The sequence below is a fragment of the Panthera uncia genome (genome assembly GCF_023721935.1).
Source record: "Panthera uncia isolate 11264 chromosome C1 unlocalized genomic scaffold, Puncia_PCG_1.0 HiC_scaffold_3, whole genome shotgun sequence".
Lineage (NCBI taxonomy): Eukaryota > Metazoa > Chordata > Mammalia > Carnivora > Felidae > Panthera > Panthera uncia.
This window is the reverse complement of record NW_026057584.1, coordinates 51048597-51066760: the sequence shown is the minus strand read 5'-3', so window position 1 is coordinate 51066760 and position 18164 is coordinate 51048597. Positions and strand designations below refer to the sequence as shown.

The 18164-nt window shown below is 35.4% G+C and overlaps 1 protein-coding gene across 14 annotated transcripts in view; it reads right to left on the bottom strand.

Annotated features, from left to right (window-relative positions):
* PDE1A (phosphodiesterase 1A) overlaps window positions 1-18164 on the bottom strand; it is a 329201-nt gene that overhangs the window by 61564 nt on the left and 249473 nt on the right. For 12 of the 14 annotated variants that reach the window (XM_049615392.1, XM_049615393.1, XM_049615396.1 and 9 more), the window contains 4 exons: window positions 12236-12418; window positions 6620-6686; window positions 3454-3570; window positions 2451-2591 (listed from right to left, as the gene is read on the bottom strand). In XM_049615392.1, coding sequence (XP_049471349.1) covers window positions 2451-2591; window positions 3454-3570; window positions 6620-6686; window positions 12236-12418 — 508 coding nt within the window. Of the gene's footprint in view, window positions 1-2450; window positions 2592-3453; window positions 3571-6619; window positions 6687-12235; window positions 12419-13915; window positions 14249-18164 lie in introns of those variants that run through there. The other 2 variants (XM_049615405.1, XM_049615402.1) reach the window with 1 other exon arrangement.

The window sequence follows — 18164 nt, the reverse complement described above, 5'->3', positions numbered from 1 at the left end:
AGAACTCAGGAAAGAGGAAATGCCACACTTGAAATCCATCTGGCTATCAGATTCAAGACCAAGGCCTTAGAAAGGAAACAGTAAGCAGCTCTAACCAGGAAGGTAGTGAAGCAACTTTTTCAAGTAGAACAGCATTTGCAGCTGTCAGGAGGCAAAGAGTTCAAAAAACAGCTGTGATGATGAAGTCTTATTAGAACCAAAGGAACTTTAAAAGAATTTGTGTGTGTGTGTGTGTGTGTGCGTGTGTGAGTGCACATACTAGAAACAGTTATAAAGAAGGTTACATATGCTACTTTTTAAAAGCTTATAATATTCTAAAACTCTATCTTTGAATGCTTTATTTTCTACTTATTATTGTTAACTTCTACTCCATCCCTTTCCATGCCAAATCAGACTCCTAGAAAGAAGAGTGAGTAAACTGCAACCCAGGACCAAGCAAGTCCAGACATGGCTGCATTTGATCTCAGCCAATGGGCATGTTTATACCTTAAGTCTGTGATGCCCATACTTATACCTTACAACAGGAAAACCCAAGGTATGAGGTTGACAATACATGTAAGTTCAGCCTTCAATAAGGTCATGAGAAGGTCATGCTACTGTATCAGTGAAGGTTTTTGAGATTTCTGCCTCACCCAAATAGGATTTAACTCCAAAGCAGCATATATTACTTTGCAATATTGTTGTAGAATGCATATTTCTCTTGAATTGGTAGTAATATTCCAAGAAAATCCTTTATGAAAAGCCCAGCTAAGGGGTGCCTGGGTGGCTCAGTTGATTAAGTATCCAACTCTTAATCTCAGCTCAGGTCATGATCTCACGGTTTGTAAGTTCGAGCCCTGCCTCAGGCTCTGCACTGACAGTGTGGAGCTTGCTTGGGATTCTGTCTCTTTCTCTCTCTCTCTGCTCCTCCCTCCCCCTTGCTACATAAATAACTAAATAAATAAATACCTAAAAATTAAAAAAAAAAAAGAGCTGAGCTCCAACCATTAGCCATTATCAACTGCCAGCCAGTGACTGAGCCACCATGGATGTCTTTCCCAGTGATGTCCTTAGATATCTTCAGCAATACTTGCTAGCTGATTGTAAGCCCATGAGAGACCACAGTGACAACCTGCTAGTTGGGACCCTTCTAACTAGACCCTTGAGAGATATTGATAAATTGTTGTTTGAAGCCACTAAATTTTAGAGTAGTTTGTTTTAGAGCAACAGATTAATTGAAACATGGCTTAGGAGTAGGATCTGAGCCCAAGGCATTGATAGATCTGTGATATTTTGGAGGAAAAGAAAGATGAAAAAGTGGAGTAGACAATTTCTTTAGTCATCATATGAGACACTATTGGATGAATCACAGCAAGTGGATGGTATATATAGTAAGCAACATACTATAGTTTCTTAGGAAAAAATAAAATTATTATGAGAATTTCCTGTATATAATAAAGTTTCCTGTATATAATAAAATATAATAATTATGTAACTGTTACAAGTTTTCAATATCTTCAGCACAACATACTGTGGCCCTAGGGACTTTGGTTGGGACCAGGTTAGGAATAGTCTCTGGTGTGGAAAGATGAGGTATTGAGGATCTTTGGGGCCCCAAAGAGCATTAGTTACATAGATCTGAGTGCCAATGACCCAAAAGAACAGGTGTGACTTCTGAAATCAAAATAGGTAGGAAATGCATATTATGGGGTTTGGTGGAACATTCTACGTACATGCACTTTATGGCACTGCTTCAGCATAGGCTGACACATAAGGAATCAAAAAGGTACTCACAGGGACTATATCCCTTTGAACCCATGTCAGTGTGGAATTTTTAGAAGAGTTATTCCTTCCTTTTCATTTCTGGGAGTCACCCTAAACTCTGATACATTTCAGAAATTCTAGGCAGTGCCAGAGTTCCTAACATGAACTCACTGTTGTCCCAGGATTGCACTGCTGGATTATTTATTTACTTATTCATTGATTCATTCAGATGTAAAGAAAAGGAAGGAGAATTTGGAAAAATTCACATAAATAATTTCCAAAATCCCTATTAAGATTTCATTATAATTAGCAATGCAAGTAAAAGAGAAAAATCCACTGAAGTCAGCTTGGGAGAACATGGCAATATGAGGGAAGAGAACTGTAACTAGCTTTTATCCCAAAGACTTTTTATCTAGGTCACTTTTCTTGGTTGATTCCTATGGGAAAACAATTTATAAACAAAATGTTCTAGAGTCCAAATTTTGGCAAATTTGCAGTATATTTACATTTGCCTCTGGGTATCTTTTTATCATTGAGTTAAAATATTTTTTTGGATAATGTATATTATGAATAACTCACTAACCCTAAAAAATACAAAAGATTACTTCTTATAATACTTTTATGGGTATTAGAGGGACAATGGCAATATGGAGAAAAGGAATTTGATGTTACAAACTAACAAACTTCAGTTAGGAAAGCTTTCTTACCATGATACCTGTATGAAGCATTATGTAATGCACAGTTTGAGTGACATCAGCTGCATGAATCAAATTGTGATAAGGATTTTTGTACTTGCTGTAACCAACTTCTAAAGCTTCTGCAAAGCAAATTAGGCAAGAAACAGGAATCTGCGAAAAGTAATAATTATGATTATATTTTGATAAAATAGTAGCACTAAGTCAACATAAGCACAACAATGTTCAGGATGGAACACAATTGTGAGTCAGATGTGGGCAGGAGTTTTTTTTGCAGTTAAATGTAGGCTGTTCCAAAAAATGATTTCATTAACCTGTTAGCTTTCAATCCTAAGATTATAAACCCATGTGTTTAACTAAGAGAGATGAATTAACAATATCACCCATATTGTGGTCTTTAAATGTTTATATCTTCCAGAGTCAAGACAGAAGGCTAGTTCTTAAAAGGGTAAAATACCCAGTTACAATTGAAGTCTGTTTTTTCTATCTGTAGTACAAAGGATTAAAATAAATGACCTCCCAGTACCCTCTAGCTCTAAAAATGCCATGATTCCATTGGAAATGCTGAAGGGTACAAGTTTCAGAGTGCTCAGAAATCTGGATCAATCTGTTGCTTAAATGGCTCTAAATGAAGTTAATTAGAAGCCCTTTCATCTCAGTTTAAGAAAACCTGCCAATAAAGATTCATTCTGTGTTTGTGAAACATAGAAGAGCATCTTTTTTTTTTTAAGAAAACATAGTTCACAGTCTCTACATGACTATTCTGGGAGTAATTCAGGGGGATGTTGGTATCTTGTTGGAATGATGCTACAATGGCCTCATGACATCCATGTGGATATATGTCAGTGAGTCATGGAAAATGGATATATCGTGTGGTAAACTCATCCCCTAGTTCTGTGACCTGCTAATTAGAAACATTAAAAATGCATTGATTAATGACTCAATGTTCTGCTTTTTCATTCTTATTCAGATAACCAATTCTAAGAGCATTTCACTTTTGTCCCATGTTTCTGACCTTGAAACGATTGATAAGATCATATCTGGTAAACAGTTCATAAATCATAAACTTCAGGCTGTGCTCTCCACTTGCTTCATTTAAGGCAAATACATCAAAAGACCATTTATCAACATCCTGTAAAAAAAAAAGAGGAAATACTTTAAATGGCAATATTATATAGTTCTATTTCTCTCTATGAAAAGATCAAGCATTGTAGATTCAGCAGGTTACATTTTGATTTAGAACATCTGACTATATTTTGCAGAGTTTGATATGACAGGGCCACTTAGCATCCATGGGTTCACAAAAGTGAGGCCATAATGTGTAATGTAGTGTTAAGATTTTCCTTAATCCTTTAATCCCAAAGTTATCAAACTTGATGTAATAAACCTGTTAACACTATAATACTAACCTTATCCTCAATCTCTCTTCAAATTCATACCATAAGTCACTTTCTCAGAGTGGGCTTCATTTTCAGGTAGAATTACGGGTTATGTGGTGATGTCAATGGGGAGATGGGGGAAAGTAGCCCCAACTTCTCTTTCCCATCCACCACCTTCTACACGGCTTGAAATTACACCCTAAGAGTTAGTACTTTGGTTTAAAGCTTTGATATTTTATGTCTTCCTTTAAGATGCAAACACCCTAGAAAGGTAGAGTATATACAACCTTGTTACTCACTGTACCCTTGATCGATTCATTTACACTTTCCTCCAAGGACAGATGAAAAGGAAAAAGAAGTGGGTCTTTTGACTGACGTGAAGGAAGAAGAGAGTAATTGCAGCATTTCAGGAGATTCTTTAGAGAAGTGGTCAGGCTTATAGGCAAACACATACATACCCTTGGAAAAAAACCACTGCCAGTGGGAGAGAAAGCCAAACTGTTACAGCTACCTCCTGATGTTTGCTTTGGGTAATTGCAGGATGAATACTTGCAGAGGTGTTCACAAAATGGACTTGTAACAAGTGATATTAAGTCCTATATACTAAGGAGGTTTTAATGTAAATTTGAAGCTCCAATACTAAACAAATCACTGAAATTTTAAAAATTTAAAGAAATACAACAGTCAGCTCTGATTATTAGAAACTATTAGCAAAGTGTGGGTTTACATACACACAACAGGTTTACTATTGAATAGTAAGTGGGAAACCTTAAAGCTAGGTATTAATTTTGAATTTGGGCTGGCATTGTTTAGAACTTGGTTCATTTAACACATTTTTACAGAGGCCAATTATCTGTACTATAACATGATGAAACCTGAGAATCTGATAAAAAGTATTCAGTCTCCTAAAAATACTGCTTTTGAAAATAGTAATAACAGCTTCCAATGGTAATTTTAATCACTTGAAAACACCAATGAAATATTTTTGTTTTATTTGCTTGCATGCTTTTGTTAAATTCCTCACATTTGGCCCTGATTTGATCCCCAAACACTTGCTTTATCTGTTTGTAAATTTAGAATCGCTAAAAGTTGTCTTAGAAGGCATTTTGCCATCGTAAAGCTCAAATGAGGCCAACAAATCTTTTATCAAATTCCAAAGCTAACACAGAAGAATTAGTTCAGATTGTTAGGAAACTGCTATTTATAGTTCTTGCAAGGGGTTTCCCACTGAATGAAAGGTTAGTTCTCTACTTTGGGGGATTTTTATCAACAATGATAATTTACATTTATAAACTACTGCAGATGCTTGATTAAGAACAAACAAGACAAGAAGGTATCTCAGGAAATAAGAACTATTTAACAAAAATATTCTTTACTGGTGGCTATTTCCTTCTGCAACCTGTTAGTTTATATATTTTTTCTATACTGAACTTTAGAAAAATGTTTACTTTCTCTCATACTAAAACATTGTGTTGGTTTCTAAGTAAAGGTTATTAAAATAAGAAAAATAAAAATAAGTAACATTCTTGCCCACATTTGAGTAAATAAAAATCTCACAAGATCCAAGGAGTAATTAATATCCTACAATGTGACATTTCAGTTATATACTCCTTTATTATAGCTTTAGAAACATAAACACAGGGACCCCTGGGTGGCTCAGTCAGTTAAGCAGCCGAGTTCAGCTCAGGTTGTGATCTCACGGTTTGTGAGTTCAAGCCCCATGTTGGGCTCTGTGCTGACAGCTCAGAGCCTGCAGCCTGCTTCAGATTCTGTGTCTCCCTCTCTCTCTGCCCCTCTCCCACTCATGCTGTCTCTCTCTCTCTCTCAAAAATTAATAAACATTAAAAAAAAGAAACACAAACATAAAAAAGTGCCCAAGAAAAACTATCCTTTTAAGTTAATAAGATGAAAGTCTAATATGGAACAGAGGAAAAAAAAACAAATGCAAAGGGTACCCTTAAAAATAAATTAACAAAAGAAAACAATATAAATTGAAACTAGAAAAAGAGTTTAATAAATCACAAATAAAGCAACTCAGGATATTCTGTTGCCAGTGTCCTTTAAATTCTTGGTTGATACAGGAAAACAACCATGAAACTATTAGAGGAGACAAAGTTGAATGTCTCTACCCAAATTCAACAATAGAAAGAAATAAGAGATATTGAATAATAAGCCTACAAACTGCCTCTAGAAATAGGAACAGTGCTCACATGGGCACACACAGTGGAGACAAGTGAATCCAAAGCTTTTACCACTTCAGAGTTTTGACTCTAGTTATTTCTAATATATTTAATACTGCAATGGGGCCTCCACCACAGGAAAAGCAGAGATGAGAGAGACAAATTTCTTTTGTTTTCTTTCTTAATTTTATCTTTTTATATTTTCTCAGAACTAAAATTCCAAACAAATTTTTCATGTAAGTTTTGTCCTGAAACATTTTTTTAATGCATGCAACTTTTCCATAGTATATACATAACAAGATATGTATATTCTGACAAGTCCTGGTGCCATCTCAAAACTGAATTCAAGATCCACCTAAATAAAGCACAAAGAAGAAAAGAAAGCACATATGTGTGTGCACACACGTGCATATGCATTGATAGCTTGTTGGTGTCAATCAATCCTCATTTAAGTCTACAATGAGTCATGATTCAGAACACACGACATGTTGAAAATGGTTAAAATACTACTTATATACAAACATATAAGCTGCAGCAAAGACCTATTTTCATGTTCTCCCAACCATTTTAAGATTTGAAAAATGACTGTTTGAAAAAGTTAAAATAATTAAAATCATTTCACCTTTAATGTTATTATGACAGCTTCTGGATATGCCAAACCAACCATGTGATAGGACTTTCTGTACATCCTGAAAGAGAAAAATAAGTGTATATATAAAACTCATTTACTCAAAGTTTTCAGCTATTTTTTAAGAGATAAGGGAAAAGATTACTTTTGACTTTTTCAACTTTCATTTTTAGGGACAAGCTCCCTTTGTGGTAACGATGACAACTATGGTCACCATTTATTGAGCATCTACAATGTGGAATATGCTCAAATGAATTTGTGCACAACCACCCTACAAAGTCAATATGATTGACATCTCGCCTGTAACTTCATCTTATTAAAAGAGACTGTCCTTTGTATATGCAACAAAGCATTCTGGCATGTCATCATATCAATGACAGAAGGGTATTCTTGTTTTGTGTTCATTTATGTGGCAAAATTTTCAATCTAGAAGCTGAAATGTATTCCTTTATGTATTGCCTTTATGTATTCCTTTCTTCTTTGTTTTTTATAAAATTATTGCCTTTATGTATTCCTTTCTTCTTTGTTTTTTATAAAATGTAAATTATAAATTATAAGAGACAATACATAGTATCATCAGAATTTATACAGCTTTTATATTTTTAAGTTAATAACATTGGGGCAGACCATATTGACAAAAATTGTTTAAGTCTGTTCAAATTGTCATTTAATAAAATTTAAGAAAAATTATACAGAAAGAACAAATTTATTTCTATTTTGATAGCATCAATAAAATGTTTTTATTAATCAGTAATTTGTTGGATTTTTTCCATCTTCTAATGGGCAACCAAAATGATATAAACCAAATATATGAAATGCCTCCACTGGTTCATGTGAGAATAGGATCAGTGTGATACCCCAATGTGTAGAAATAACAATAGGCTTCAATTTCAGAACTGGAAGATACATGGTTCATCCACAAAGTCCCGGGAAGAAAGAATTTATTAATCATATCCCTTTTTATATTATTAGTGCATAAGAAAGCTGCATTTATCGACTATATTGTTGTAACTTTTCCCAAAATGCCTGAATAAAATAATTATTTAATGATTATATCATTAGTTAAACAAGGGAGGTCAACATAAGAATAGTCACTTGGAAGTTTTGCAGCTTTCATAAAACCACTACAGAAGATGTTAACCTTTTTGATTCAATATACCTTCTATTAAAAATCTATAAGATGTATTACTTAATTTCTATGTAAAACCTATCTTTTCATAAAATAATAAATGCTAAAAATTCATGTTTCCCTTTTTAATCTTGACTTCTTGGAAGCTCAGAATTAAAATATTGCATTTGCATACATATCTGTCCTAGGTTTTCTTGATAAAGTATTTTGCCACTTTATTACAGAGACATTATTTATTTCTATATTTCCATTTTATGCTTATTTTAAATGACTCTAAATGATTTTTGAGTGTGAGTAATTGGTTATAATAAAAAAATTATCCTTATCCTCTATCTCTATTGGAAGATTTCAGAGCAGTTTATAAATAAAAATACTTATATTAATTACTCTATTGAGATAGGTGTAATTATTCTAGTCTTGCAGGGCAAGGAAACTAGCAATTACACTATAACAGACCCAGAAAATAATTATTGTCAATAATGATGTTTAGTTGTTTTGTGTTTTTTTTTTTTTTGAGGCACCAGTCTTTTCTATTTTTCTAGTCATTAGAAAGGCACAGAAAGGCAGTAGGCTGTAACGAAGAGAAGACATACTTTCAATTACAGACTCACTATTGAAAGACATACTTTCAATTACAGACTCACTCACTATCTATGTGACCTTTGGAAAGCTATTTAATGTCACTCATCTGTAAAACAAGGATAATTATAAGCTTTTTGTGAAGAGTAAATGATGTAAATGCCTGGCATAATATAATAAGTCTCAACACAAGAAAGCCATTATTAGTATTAATGTTACTGTTCTCACTATTCTGCAGCCAGTGCTGTTGGCTGCAGTTCTTAGGTTCTTCAGGGCTCCCTGGGCTCTGTGGGAGTTCTGGTGCTGTTTCCTTAGACCTGGAGTAGGTTGAGAAATGAGTATCAGTGTGCATTTTCCTTACGTGGAATGTAAAGAAAGACAAAGCAGATTATCTTTCTGAGGAGACAGAGAAACTTTCCCATTATTCTTTTCCAATCCTATAATTTGGAGTAAAATATTAGGACAAAAAATTAGGATGTTTGGAATCAGAATCGATGTAGGGGAAACCTTAATACAGTTGCCTCACACTTGAGTAAATAGCTGATATATTAGAAGTTGCTGAAAAAGAATAGTGAGTTTCCTAGGTTCCTTCAGGTGGTATAAGTTCAACTGGAAATACGGTGGATTATTTTTGGAAGTTTTTACTGCAATTGCAAAATATAATTCAAAACCTAAACAAAACAAAACAAAACAACACACACAAAAATAAAAATGACTTTATGTCAGACACTGCGTTAGGTAAGAGACCAGTGGCAAATAAGAAAACTACATCTGCTGCTTTCACAGGGCTTACTGAGCAGTGAAGAGGGACAATAAATAAAAATATATGATTACAGGGGTGCCTTGGTGGCTCACCTGGCGCGCACACACACACACACACACACATATATATATACACACACACACACACACACATATATATATATATACACACACACACACACACACACATATATATATATATATATATATATATAAAACAACACTAAGCACTATGAGGTAAACTGCTGGTTAGGGTAGAGAAAGTGATGAACAGTGTATACAGAGTACTCAGGGAAGGCCTCTGAAAAGACAGAAAGGACCAGGAAGGGGGAAGGGTGGGGAAAATCACTTTTGGTAGAGGGAATAACAGGACAAGTGGCCCCAAGGGAAGAAAGAGTTAGGGATCTCCATGGGGTTGAAATCAGAGCAGTACAGATACTCAGTTAAAAATAAAGGTAGCATTCAATAAGGTGAGAAGGTAAAAGGGGGCCTAACCTGCAAATCCATGATACAGAAGTCACTTTTAATACTAAGTGAAATGGAAAATCAACCGATGGTTTTAAGCTTAAGAGTGACAGGGACTAATTTATATATTTAAAATTGACTTGTTTGGAGAGGGCACTTGTGGAAGAGGGAGGCCCAACTGGAAAGCTACTGTCCCATTTCTGATGGCAAGTAACAGAAATGGAGACTGGGATTGCAGGAGTAAAGATGGAAAAGCAAGTAGATTGGAGGTACTTTTGGATGAGCAAATTGCCAGGACCTGCCAAGGCACTGAGTCTTGGGAGGGGAGACTTGACAGGATGCTCAGGAAGTCTTTCTAACTTTCAAAACTGAAGACAATTATCTTTGAAAACTGAAGAGAAGCATATGCCATTATTTCTATGCACCTACTAAAGGGGCTACAAGAGTAATAAAGAGATTTCATTTCCTTGTGTTTGTTGCATATTGATTTCTTCCAGACTGCATGCTGGTTTAGTTGTCTTAAATACATTTTATATCTCTATAACCTACTAAGTAAAATATTTTATGTAGCATATGGAAAAAATGAAAATGTAGGATATCAATGTATTTTGCAGAAATCTTAATCTTTTATTGGGTGGGAATAGAAATTTACCTCCACAGTTTGCCTCCTTTTTAGTTTGCCAAGTTCTACAATATTTTCTTTAAATGAGAATTTTATTTTTTAAATTTTTTTTTTCAACGTTTTTTTTTTTTATTTATTTTTGGGACAGAGAGAGACATAGCATGAACGGGGGAGGGGCAGAGAGAGAGGGAGACACAGAATCGGAAACAGGCTCCAGGCTCCGAGCCATCAGCCCAGAGCCTGACGCGGGGCTCGAACTCACGGACCGTGAGATCGTGACCTGGCTGAAGTCGGACGCTTAACCGACTGCGCCACCCAGGCGCCCCTACAATATTTTCTTTAAAAAGACCAAATACATATTCTTTCAGCAAATCACACATACTGTCTTTTATCTGTAATTCTTTCACTGACTTTCTGAACTCCTATTGAGATGTTAATATTGATTTGATGTTAATGAGAATCAATAACTGTCACACACTTTCCAAAATTGTTTTTTTTTTTAAATGGGAATAGATATTCCTTCTCTCCAGCTCTGCCTCCTTGTTGCAGACTTCTGGTCCCACCCAGCAGAGTTGAGACCAGTTTATGCATCTTGTAAGGGGGTGTGGGTATCTCCTTACCACACTGATGGAAGATTCTGTTATAAAAGCCAATTAGATATGGTTAATAAATACTCAAAATAATTTAAATAATCACTGACTGGTTGTTATTGTATATAATATAGGCACAAGCCAAGATACTTCAAGCTTTATGTGCTGTATTTATATTTTCAAATGGCATCAAATACTTCTTGCAATGCATTCTCATTTACATTTTTAGAAACCCAAATGTGTTCCTATTGTTCCTTTAACAGAGGAAAATTAAAGTTTATAATGTTCATTCAAATTAATAAGTAGAGATGTCAAAAGATTAAAAATGATGTGGTCTCTCTTAAATTTAAGTACATTGACAAAAAATTCTGTTCCTCAATTTTATTAGTTTCAAAAATGTTTCATCTTTTTATATATCATTTAATATAATTTAATTGTTTTTTAATCCAAGAGATTTCTAAAGACTAATTTTTTAAATTGTCAGATGTAACATGTTTATTTCAAGTCTTTAACTTTAGTTCTAGAACATCTTGTTTGCTAGATAGAAAAAAAAAAAAAGCCTGTATTCTTAAGGGCTAAATGAATATAAAATTAGGCCACATCAACATGTATTTCACAGGGCTCCTGGATGGCACCTTGTGGTTAAGCCTCAAACTCTGGTTTCTGCTCAGGTCATGATCTCATGAGTTCGTGGGTTCAGCACCCCTGACCCACACACACCCCCTCCTGTGCACCCCCGCCATGGGGCACTGGGTAGCATGGAGCCTGCTTGGGATTCTCTCTCTCTCTCTCTCTCTCTCTCTCTCTCTCTCTCTCCCACACTCTCTCTTTGCTCCTCTCCTGCTCATGCTCTCTTTCTCTCCCTCAAATTAATAAACTAAAAAACAAAAAACAAAACAACAGCAACAAAACCATGTATTTCACATCAGAAACTACAGCGATTTGATTTGGTGCTTCTAGGAGGCCTCAAGTATTCCTTGCTTCAGTGACAGAAATGTTAAAAAACTCTTCAAAAGCTCATGGGATCTTTCCTTCCATGATGGAAAGAGGATGGTCTTTTCACTTTAATACAGAGAAAGGCCTGTTTGATTTTAGTATGTAGTACAGAACTCATTTTTCTGAAGTGTTACATTTTACAGGTAAAATTAGTTGTGTAACATATGAGTGTGTTATAACTTCTTAAACAGTTACTCACAAAGGTTCATTTGAGGGCACTGGTCAGTCAAGTCTTTGCTTTTAGTCTTTATGTCATTTTAAAAGAAATAAAAATAATAAACCCAGGATAAAACATTTTTGTTATAGGCAAGCTCATAATAAAGCCCTAAATTTGTTCATTCTATGTATACTTATAATTGAAGTTTTCTTCAAGAAGCAAAATATTTGACTCACATAACTTTGATATGGTAAGTTTATCTTCTGCTTTCCAAATTTTATCATCTTGAGATACTAACAGTGTCACTTACCTTTCCACAAAAATCCCAGCTTGAACAGCATGCACGATGCTTCGAAATTTTGGCTTTTCCTCAGATTTCTTTTTCATCATCCCCATTTTCCGTGTAAAAGTAGAAGCCAACCAGTCCCGTACTTCCAATGGGACTGAATCAGTCTGAATGTCACTGAGCTCATCATCGGTATCCAGCAGTCTTCTACAAAAATGTATACTGATTAAACTTGAGGAAAAAGTGAAGAAAAACTGATAATAAAACAAACACTGCAATAGGACTTAAAATACAGCAAATCACTCTCTGATCACCCCTCAATATGAGCTGTCTCAAAAAAGGAAAATGATTGGATTAACATTTGGAAAGCTCTGAATTCCTCAAACTGATTCTCTTCTGAAGGCAAGCACTAAGGGCTTTGAACATTTGCAGCTTCCCCAACACTAAAGTGTAGCAATACCAGTCTGAAGATATCAATTAATATACTATTCTTGTAATGAACAAAACTAAAATAGAGAAGAAGTTTCATAAACAGATGTCTGTTATTAAAGGAGGCAACTGGAGTGGAAAGAACAAAGGGGACTGGAAGTTGTAAAAGTCACCTTGTAGTTAATAACCTTGGGTATATATGGTACTGATAGCACAAACTATTTGAATAAGGCCTTGGTGTTTACAAAAGTCAGTGTTATTTCATTTGATCAGGATCTCTACATTTTAGGAAAATAATAAATTAAGTACTCTAAAAGATATTTATTCCGATAGCAGCACCACAGTTTAAAAAGTGAAGAAAAAAAAAGAAACAAATGGATTATTTTGAAAGCTCATTTTAGGTGACAGAGCCAGTGGAAGTGGAAGAGAAACACTTCTGGCTTCTTGAGGAAAACTTCAGTATTTTGCTCTCCTGAGGGTGGGGATCGGTGGGTTTAGAATTGCTGGCTGAGGAAATCAACAAAGTGAGTGAGGAAGCGATAGGGCACTGCAACAGGTGCTCTGTCACTCTCCTGTATAAGCTCCACACAGACAACACTGACTGGACTGATGGGTAGTAATACCTGCCCTTAAGGCTGGTCAGCTCCAATCACCCAGAACTCCCGAAAGGTCTGAACTGGCAAGATAGTGTGAAAGGCTCCCCACAAAATATAGAAACTCTACAGAGCGATTGAGCTTTGCCTCCAGAAAGAACAGAGGTCAGCTCTGTCTCATTTGACTTCATTATTTCCTTGTCAGTGCACCAATTTAATAAATCCTAGGTATTTTTAGCACATTGTAGTTTTGACTTTTGGATTCCATTCGCTTGGGTAAATCTCTTTGTACAGAGTGAAGCCTAAGAATCATAAGCTGATGGAAGGTAGCCAGAAATGACAGCGTGTGCTAAAGCCTCCAGAACAAGTCACACTAACTTGAGAGGGCAGGGACCCAGTAAAGGGCAAAAAAAATTAGAAAGGCCACCCAAAGCACCCAGTGTTACCAAAAAAGGCTCAAAAGATTATACGATGACCTCTATGTGCTGCTGTTCTCTATAAACAGAGCACAGTCATTTGCCAGTATTTATTTTTCATGGTATTAAATAAGCACAAATGCATTTATGAAATAACTTATGACAAAATATATACAACTTAATGGCTAGAGTTACAAAACCACATGTATATATATGAAGACCAAAAAAACTTACATAATTGGAACTTAATACTGATTAATACTTACATTACATCATTTTTAACTTTCTTTCGGAACTTACGTTTGGGTGATTCTGATTTACCCTTAACACACTGACACTGTAACTCAAAGCAAAATACTTTTTTTAGCATTTTGTCCATTTCAAATGGACAATTATAGCAAGATATCACACTACATGGTTTGGAAATTCAGGGCTTATGGCATTTCTATTATTTCTTATCCAGTGATCAAATAAAGCTACAGAAGAGGGCAGGTGGATTTGAGAATCGTTGTGGTGTAATATTGTGATGTCACCAAACTCCAAGAATTCTACTGCTGCCTTGTTTTATCAGCTACTTGAAGTAGAATGACACATTGTGATGGTGGCCAATTGATTCTTTACAAATTTGATATTGATGACTGGTATGTCCTAAACTCATAAGTTATCCAAGACAGATCATCAAACATGACAAAATCAGCCTATGGAAATGAGATTTCATATGTGGATGTGGGATCAGGAGTCTGGTAATTCTTAATTATGATGCATGATGTCATTCATTAAGAAGGAAAGAACATATGGGGGTATATGGGTGGCTTAGTCAGTTAAGCGTCTGACTCCTGATCTCAGCTCAGGCCTTGATCTCAGTGTTCTGAGTTCAAGCCCCACATTGGGCTGCATGCTGGGTGTGAAGCCTACTTCAAAAATATGTAAAAATAAAAAAAAAATAAGAAGAAAAGAGCATATAATCTTGGAGAAAGAGTGATATGAATTCATTTGTGGTTATAGGAATAAAGGAAGAGTGTGTAAAGAGGAAAGTATGAGCTATGGTACTCTCTAATTAAAAGCAAAGTTTGAAAAAGCAACAAATACCTCTTCAGTGGTTAATTTTATATGTTAAACATGGCTAGGGCATGGTGCCTGTTATTTGGTCAAACACCCAGTCTAGGTGTTGTTGTCAAGGCGTTTTTCAGATGTGAAAGCAGATTACCTTCTGTAATGTGAGGGTGCCTCATTCAATTAATTGAAGGCCTTAAGAGATAAGACAGAGATTCCCTAAAGAGGAAGGAATTCTGTCTTGGAATTGCCTTCAGACTACAGATTGCAACATTTACTCCTGCCAGAATTTCCAGCCAGGGTCAGCCTGTTCTGCAGATTTCCGTTTTGCCAGCCCCCACAATCACATGAGCCAATTCCTTAAAATCAGTCAATTTCATTCTCCTCTCTCTTGCTCTTTCTCTCTCATTCTCTTCCTCTAATAATATAAAGAGTAAGCAGATAAATATCTTTATATATATAAGCTATATATATAAAGGCTAAGAAAGAATATTTCCATCATTCACAAACACTCTGTGGTAGCTACCAGCATGGATTATAAATCAGATAGATGACAAAGGCACAAATCCATCTTATATTAATATTCAATTAACTAAGCAAGTCAATTGTACTTCCTGTTTTGAAATATAAAAAGTCATTGGCAAGGAACTAAAATGCCTTTTTAGCTATTATGGATCTAAACGCCATACTGTCTTTTCATGTCTTAATAGCTCTTTTTTCTAAGGTGCATTTCGCTTTGAAATTCTTTATTGCTGAATCACAATCTATTGTATGGATATGCTAGTTTGTTTATACATTCACCCAAGGTTACCTTGGTTGATTCCAAGTTCTGACAATTACAATAAAGCTGTAAAAATAGTTGTATGCAGAGTTTTCAAGTTAATTTGAATAAATACCAAGGACCACAATGGTTGGATTGTATGGTAAGAGTATGTTTTGTTTTTTAAGAAACTTCCAAACTGAAGAAGTGGCTGCATTCCTACCAGCAATGAATGAGAGAGAGACCAAGCCACCATCATCTCTCTCCTGGTCTGCTGCAGTAGCCCCCTACCGGTCTCCTGGTCTCCTTGTCCTGAAGCCCTTCTGCAGCCAGAACGCTTCTTTTCAAGTATGAGTCGGGCCATGTCAATGCCTAATTCATAATGTCCTACATTGCTCATCACAAGCTGTGTCTCTCTACCTTCATCTCTTAACCAGTTTTCCCTCACTAACTTTGTTCTAGCAACACTGACTTCCTTGCTGTGCTTAACCCTGCCAGGCTTCCTACTGCTTTTGGGTCTTTGCACGGGCTGTTCGCTTTGCTTAGTATCTCTTCCCAATTTGAGGGGATCATTTTCTCACTGTATTCGGGTAAAGAGGGCTTCCTTGACTCCCCTACTCAGTTAACACCTCTATTCTGTCTTTTTGTCCTACTGTAGACTTCTTAGCACTTGATATCATGTTGTATGTATACTAGTTTGTTTATTCATTTTATGTTTCATCCCCTAAACTGTAAAGATCTTGAGAGCAGGGAGTTGTTCTGATTTTGTGCATTATTGTATCACCAGCATCTACAACAGTGCATGGCACAGAGTAAGAGATGAACATGTATCTCTTGAATAATTAGAAAACATTCAGAAATATTATAAGTGATTACCTTTGAGGAGTAGAATGAGGATAGGGATGATAAAAGAAATTTTAGTCTTTAGAGTCCTGTATTATCTGATTGATAAGCAGCAGTAGCAGCAGCATGGGAATAAATTCACTGCTGTGAATCATCATCTTCATTGCCTTTAGGTTAATTTGCCCTTGAATAACCCCTTAATTTTTGAAGCAAATTATGGGGAATCATGCATATTTAGTGTGGAAAAGTCATTAAACATTTTCTATGGCATTTTGAATTACAGGCACAGGAAAAAGAAATTTTAAAAATTCTATACACTGGTTGCATGCCTTTAGCCAAGAAAGTCAATACAGCAAAACCTTGGATTGCGAGTAACTTGTCTGCAAGTATTCTCTGCAAGGTAGTAAACATTTCTAATAAATTTTAAATTGATAAAGGAGTGATGTCTCACAATACGAGTAGTACATGATGCTGAACATCACATGATCACAACTGAGCCAATGTTTCTTCTCTCTATCTCTTTTTCTCTCTCTCACTTGCTTGTTCACTTGCTGTGGAACTGTGGGTGATCATCAATGCAATGTCATATTTCTGTGAAATGCTCAAAAAGAGGCAAAAGCAAGTGTCATTGGATAGGTTCCTTGTTAAAGCTGCACGAACAGAAAAAGATGCCATTGAGCCAATAGATAGCAGTGATTCCATTAGTGATAGTGAATATCATCCTACACGATAACCCGCCTCTCGTCTCCCTCAGACCACCCACGAAGGTTTTCAAAGGTAAGTCACAGGTTAATTTATTTTTCTTTATATTTTCTATTTTCTTTATTATTTTGTATCATATTACAGTACTGTGATCATTTTTATATGAATATTTTTGGGTTGTGGAATGAATCATCTGAGTTTCCATTATTTTTTATGGGGAAATTCGCTTTGATATACAAATGCTTTGGATTACAAGCATGTTTCCAGAACATATTATGCTCACAAACCAAGGTTTTACTGTATTTCTGTTAAATACTAATTCATATATTCCTTTCTCAAGTATAGCAAGACATTGTTAATGAAGCTATAAATAAGTTGTAACAGATTCACGAAGGTGATTATTCCAGTTTAGAGAAAAGAAAGTTGAATAAAAGATATGTGAATAAAGACATGTGAATAAAACCTAAATATAAACACATTTTAAAAAGCTAACACACCTAATGGCACATATTTCTCCCCACTCATCTCCATCTCTCTCTTCTCCCTTATTCGTTTTCCCTTTCCCTGACACCTGCCTTGTCCACTCTGTCTTCCCAGCTCTGAGCACCACAAGGACTCTTCAGGTTTCATTTGATCTTGCTAGATATGGAAGAAGCAAAAACTATAGTATAATGTGGAATAACAGTCTTGGGCTTTTGTTAGAGAATGATCATAAACAGTTTTCTTGAGACATGTGAAAATACCTGAATATTTACATAAGATTATGTCACATGTAAAACACATAGGACTACGCTTGGCCCTCATTTCATTTTTGGAATAAATGTGTACAAGTTGATAAAACTGGATCTCAAATACTATAATTAATTTTGCTTTCAAAAACTCCAATGGTTTAATTGCTCCTCATCCTAATGTTAGGTGGCAGAGTGAGCATAATTGTTTGTATCCTGAGTGCTCTTAAAAAATACTTTGTGTTTAAGAATCTTACAACCTGGAATACTACATGGCAATGAGAAAGAATGAAATATGGCCTTTTGTAGCAACGTGGATGGAACTGGAGAGTGTGATGCTAAGTGAAATAAGCCATACAGAGAAAGACAGATACCATATGGTTTCACTCTTATGTGGATCCTGAGAAACTTAACAGAAACCCATGGGGG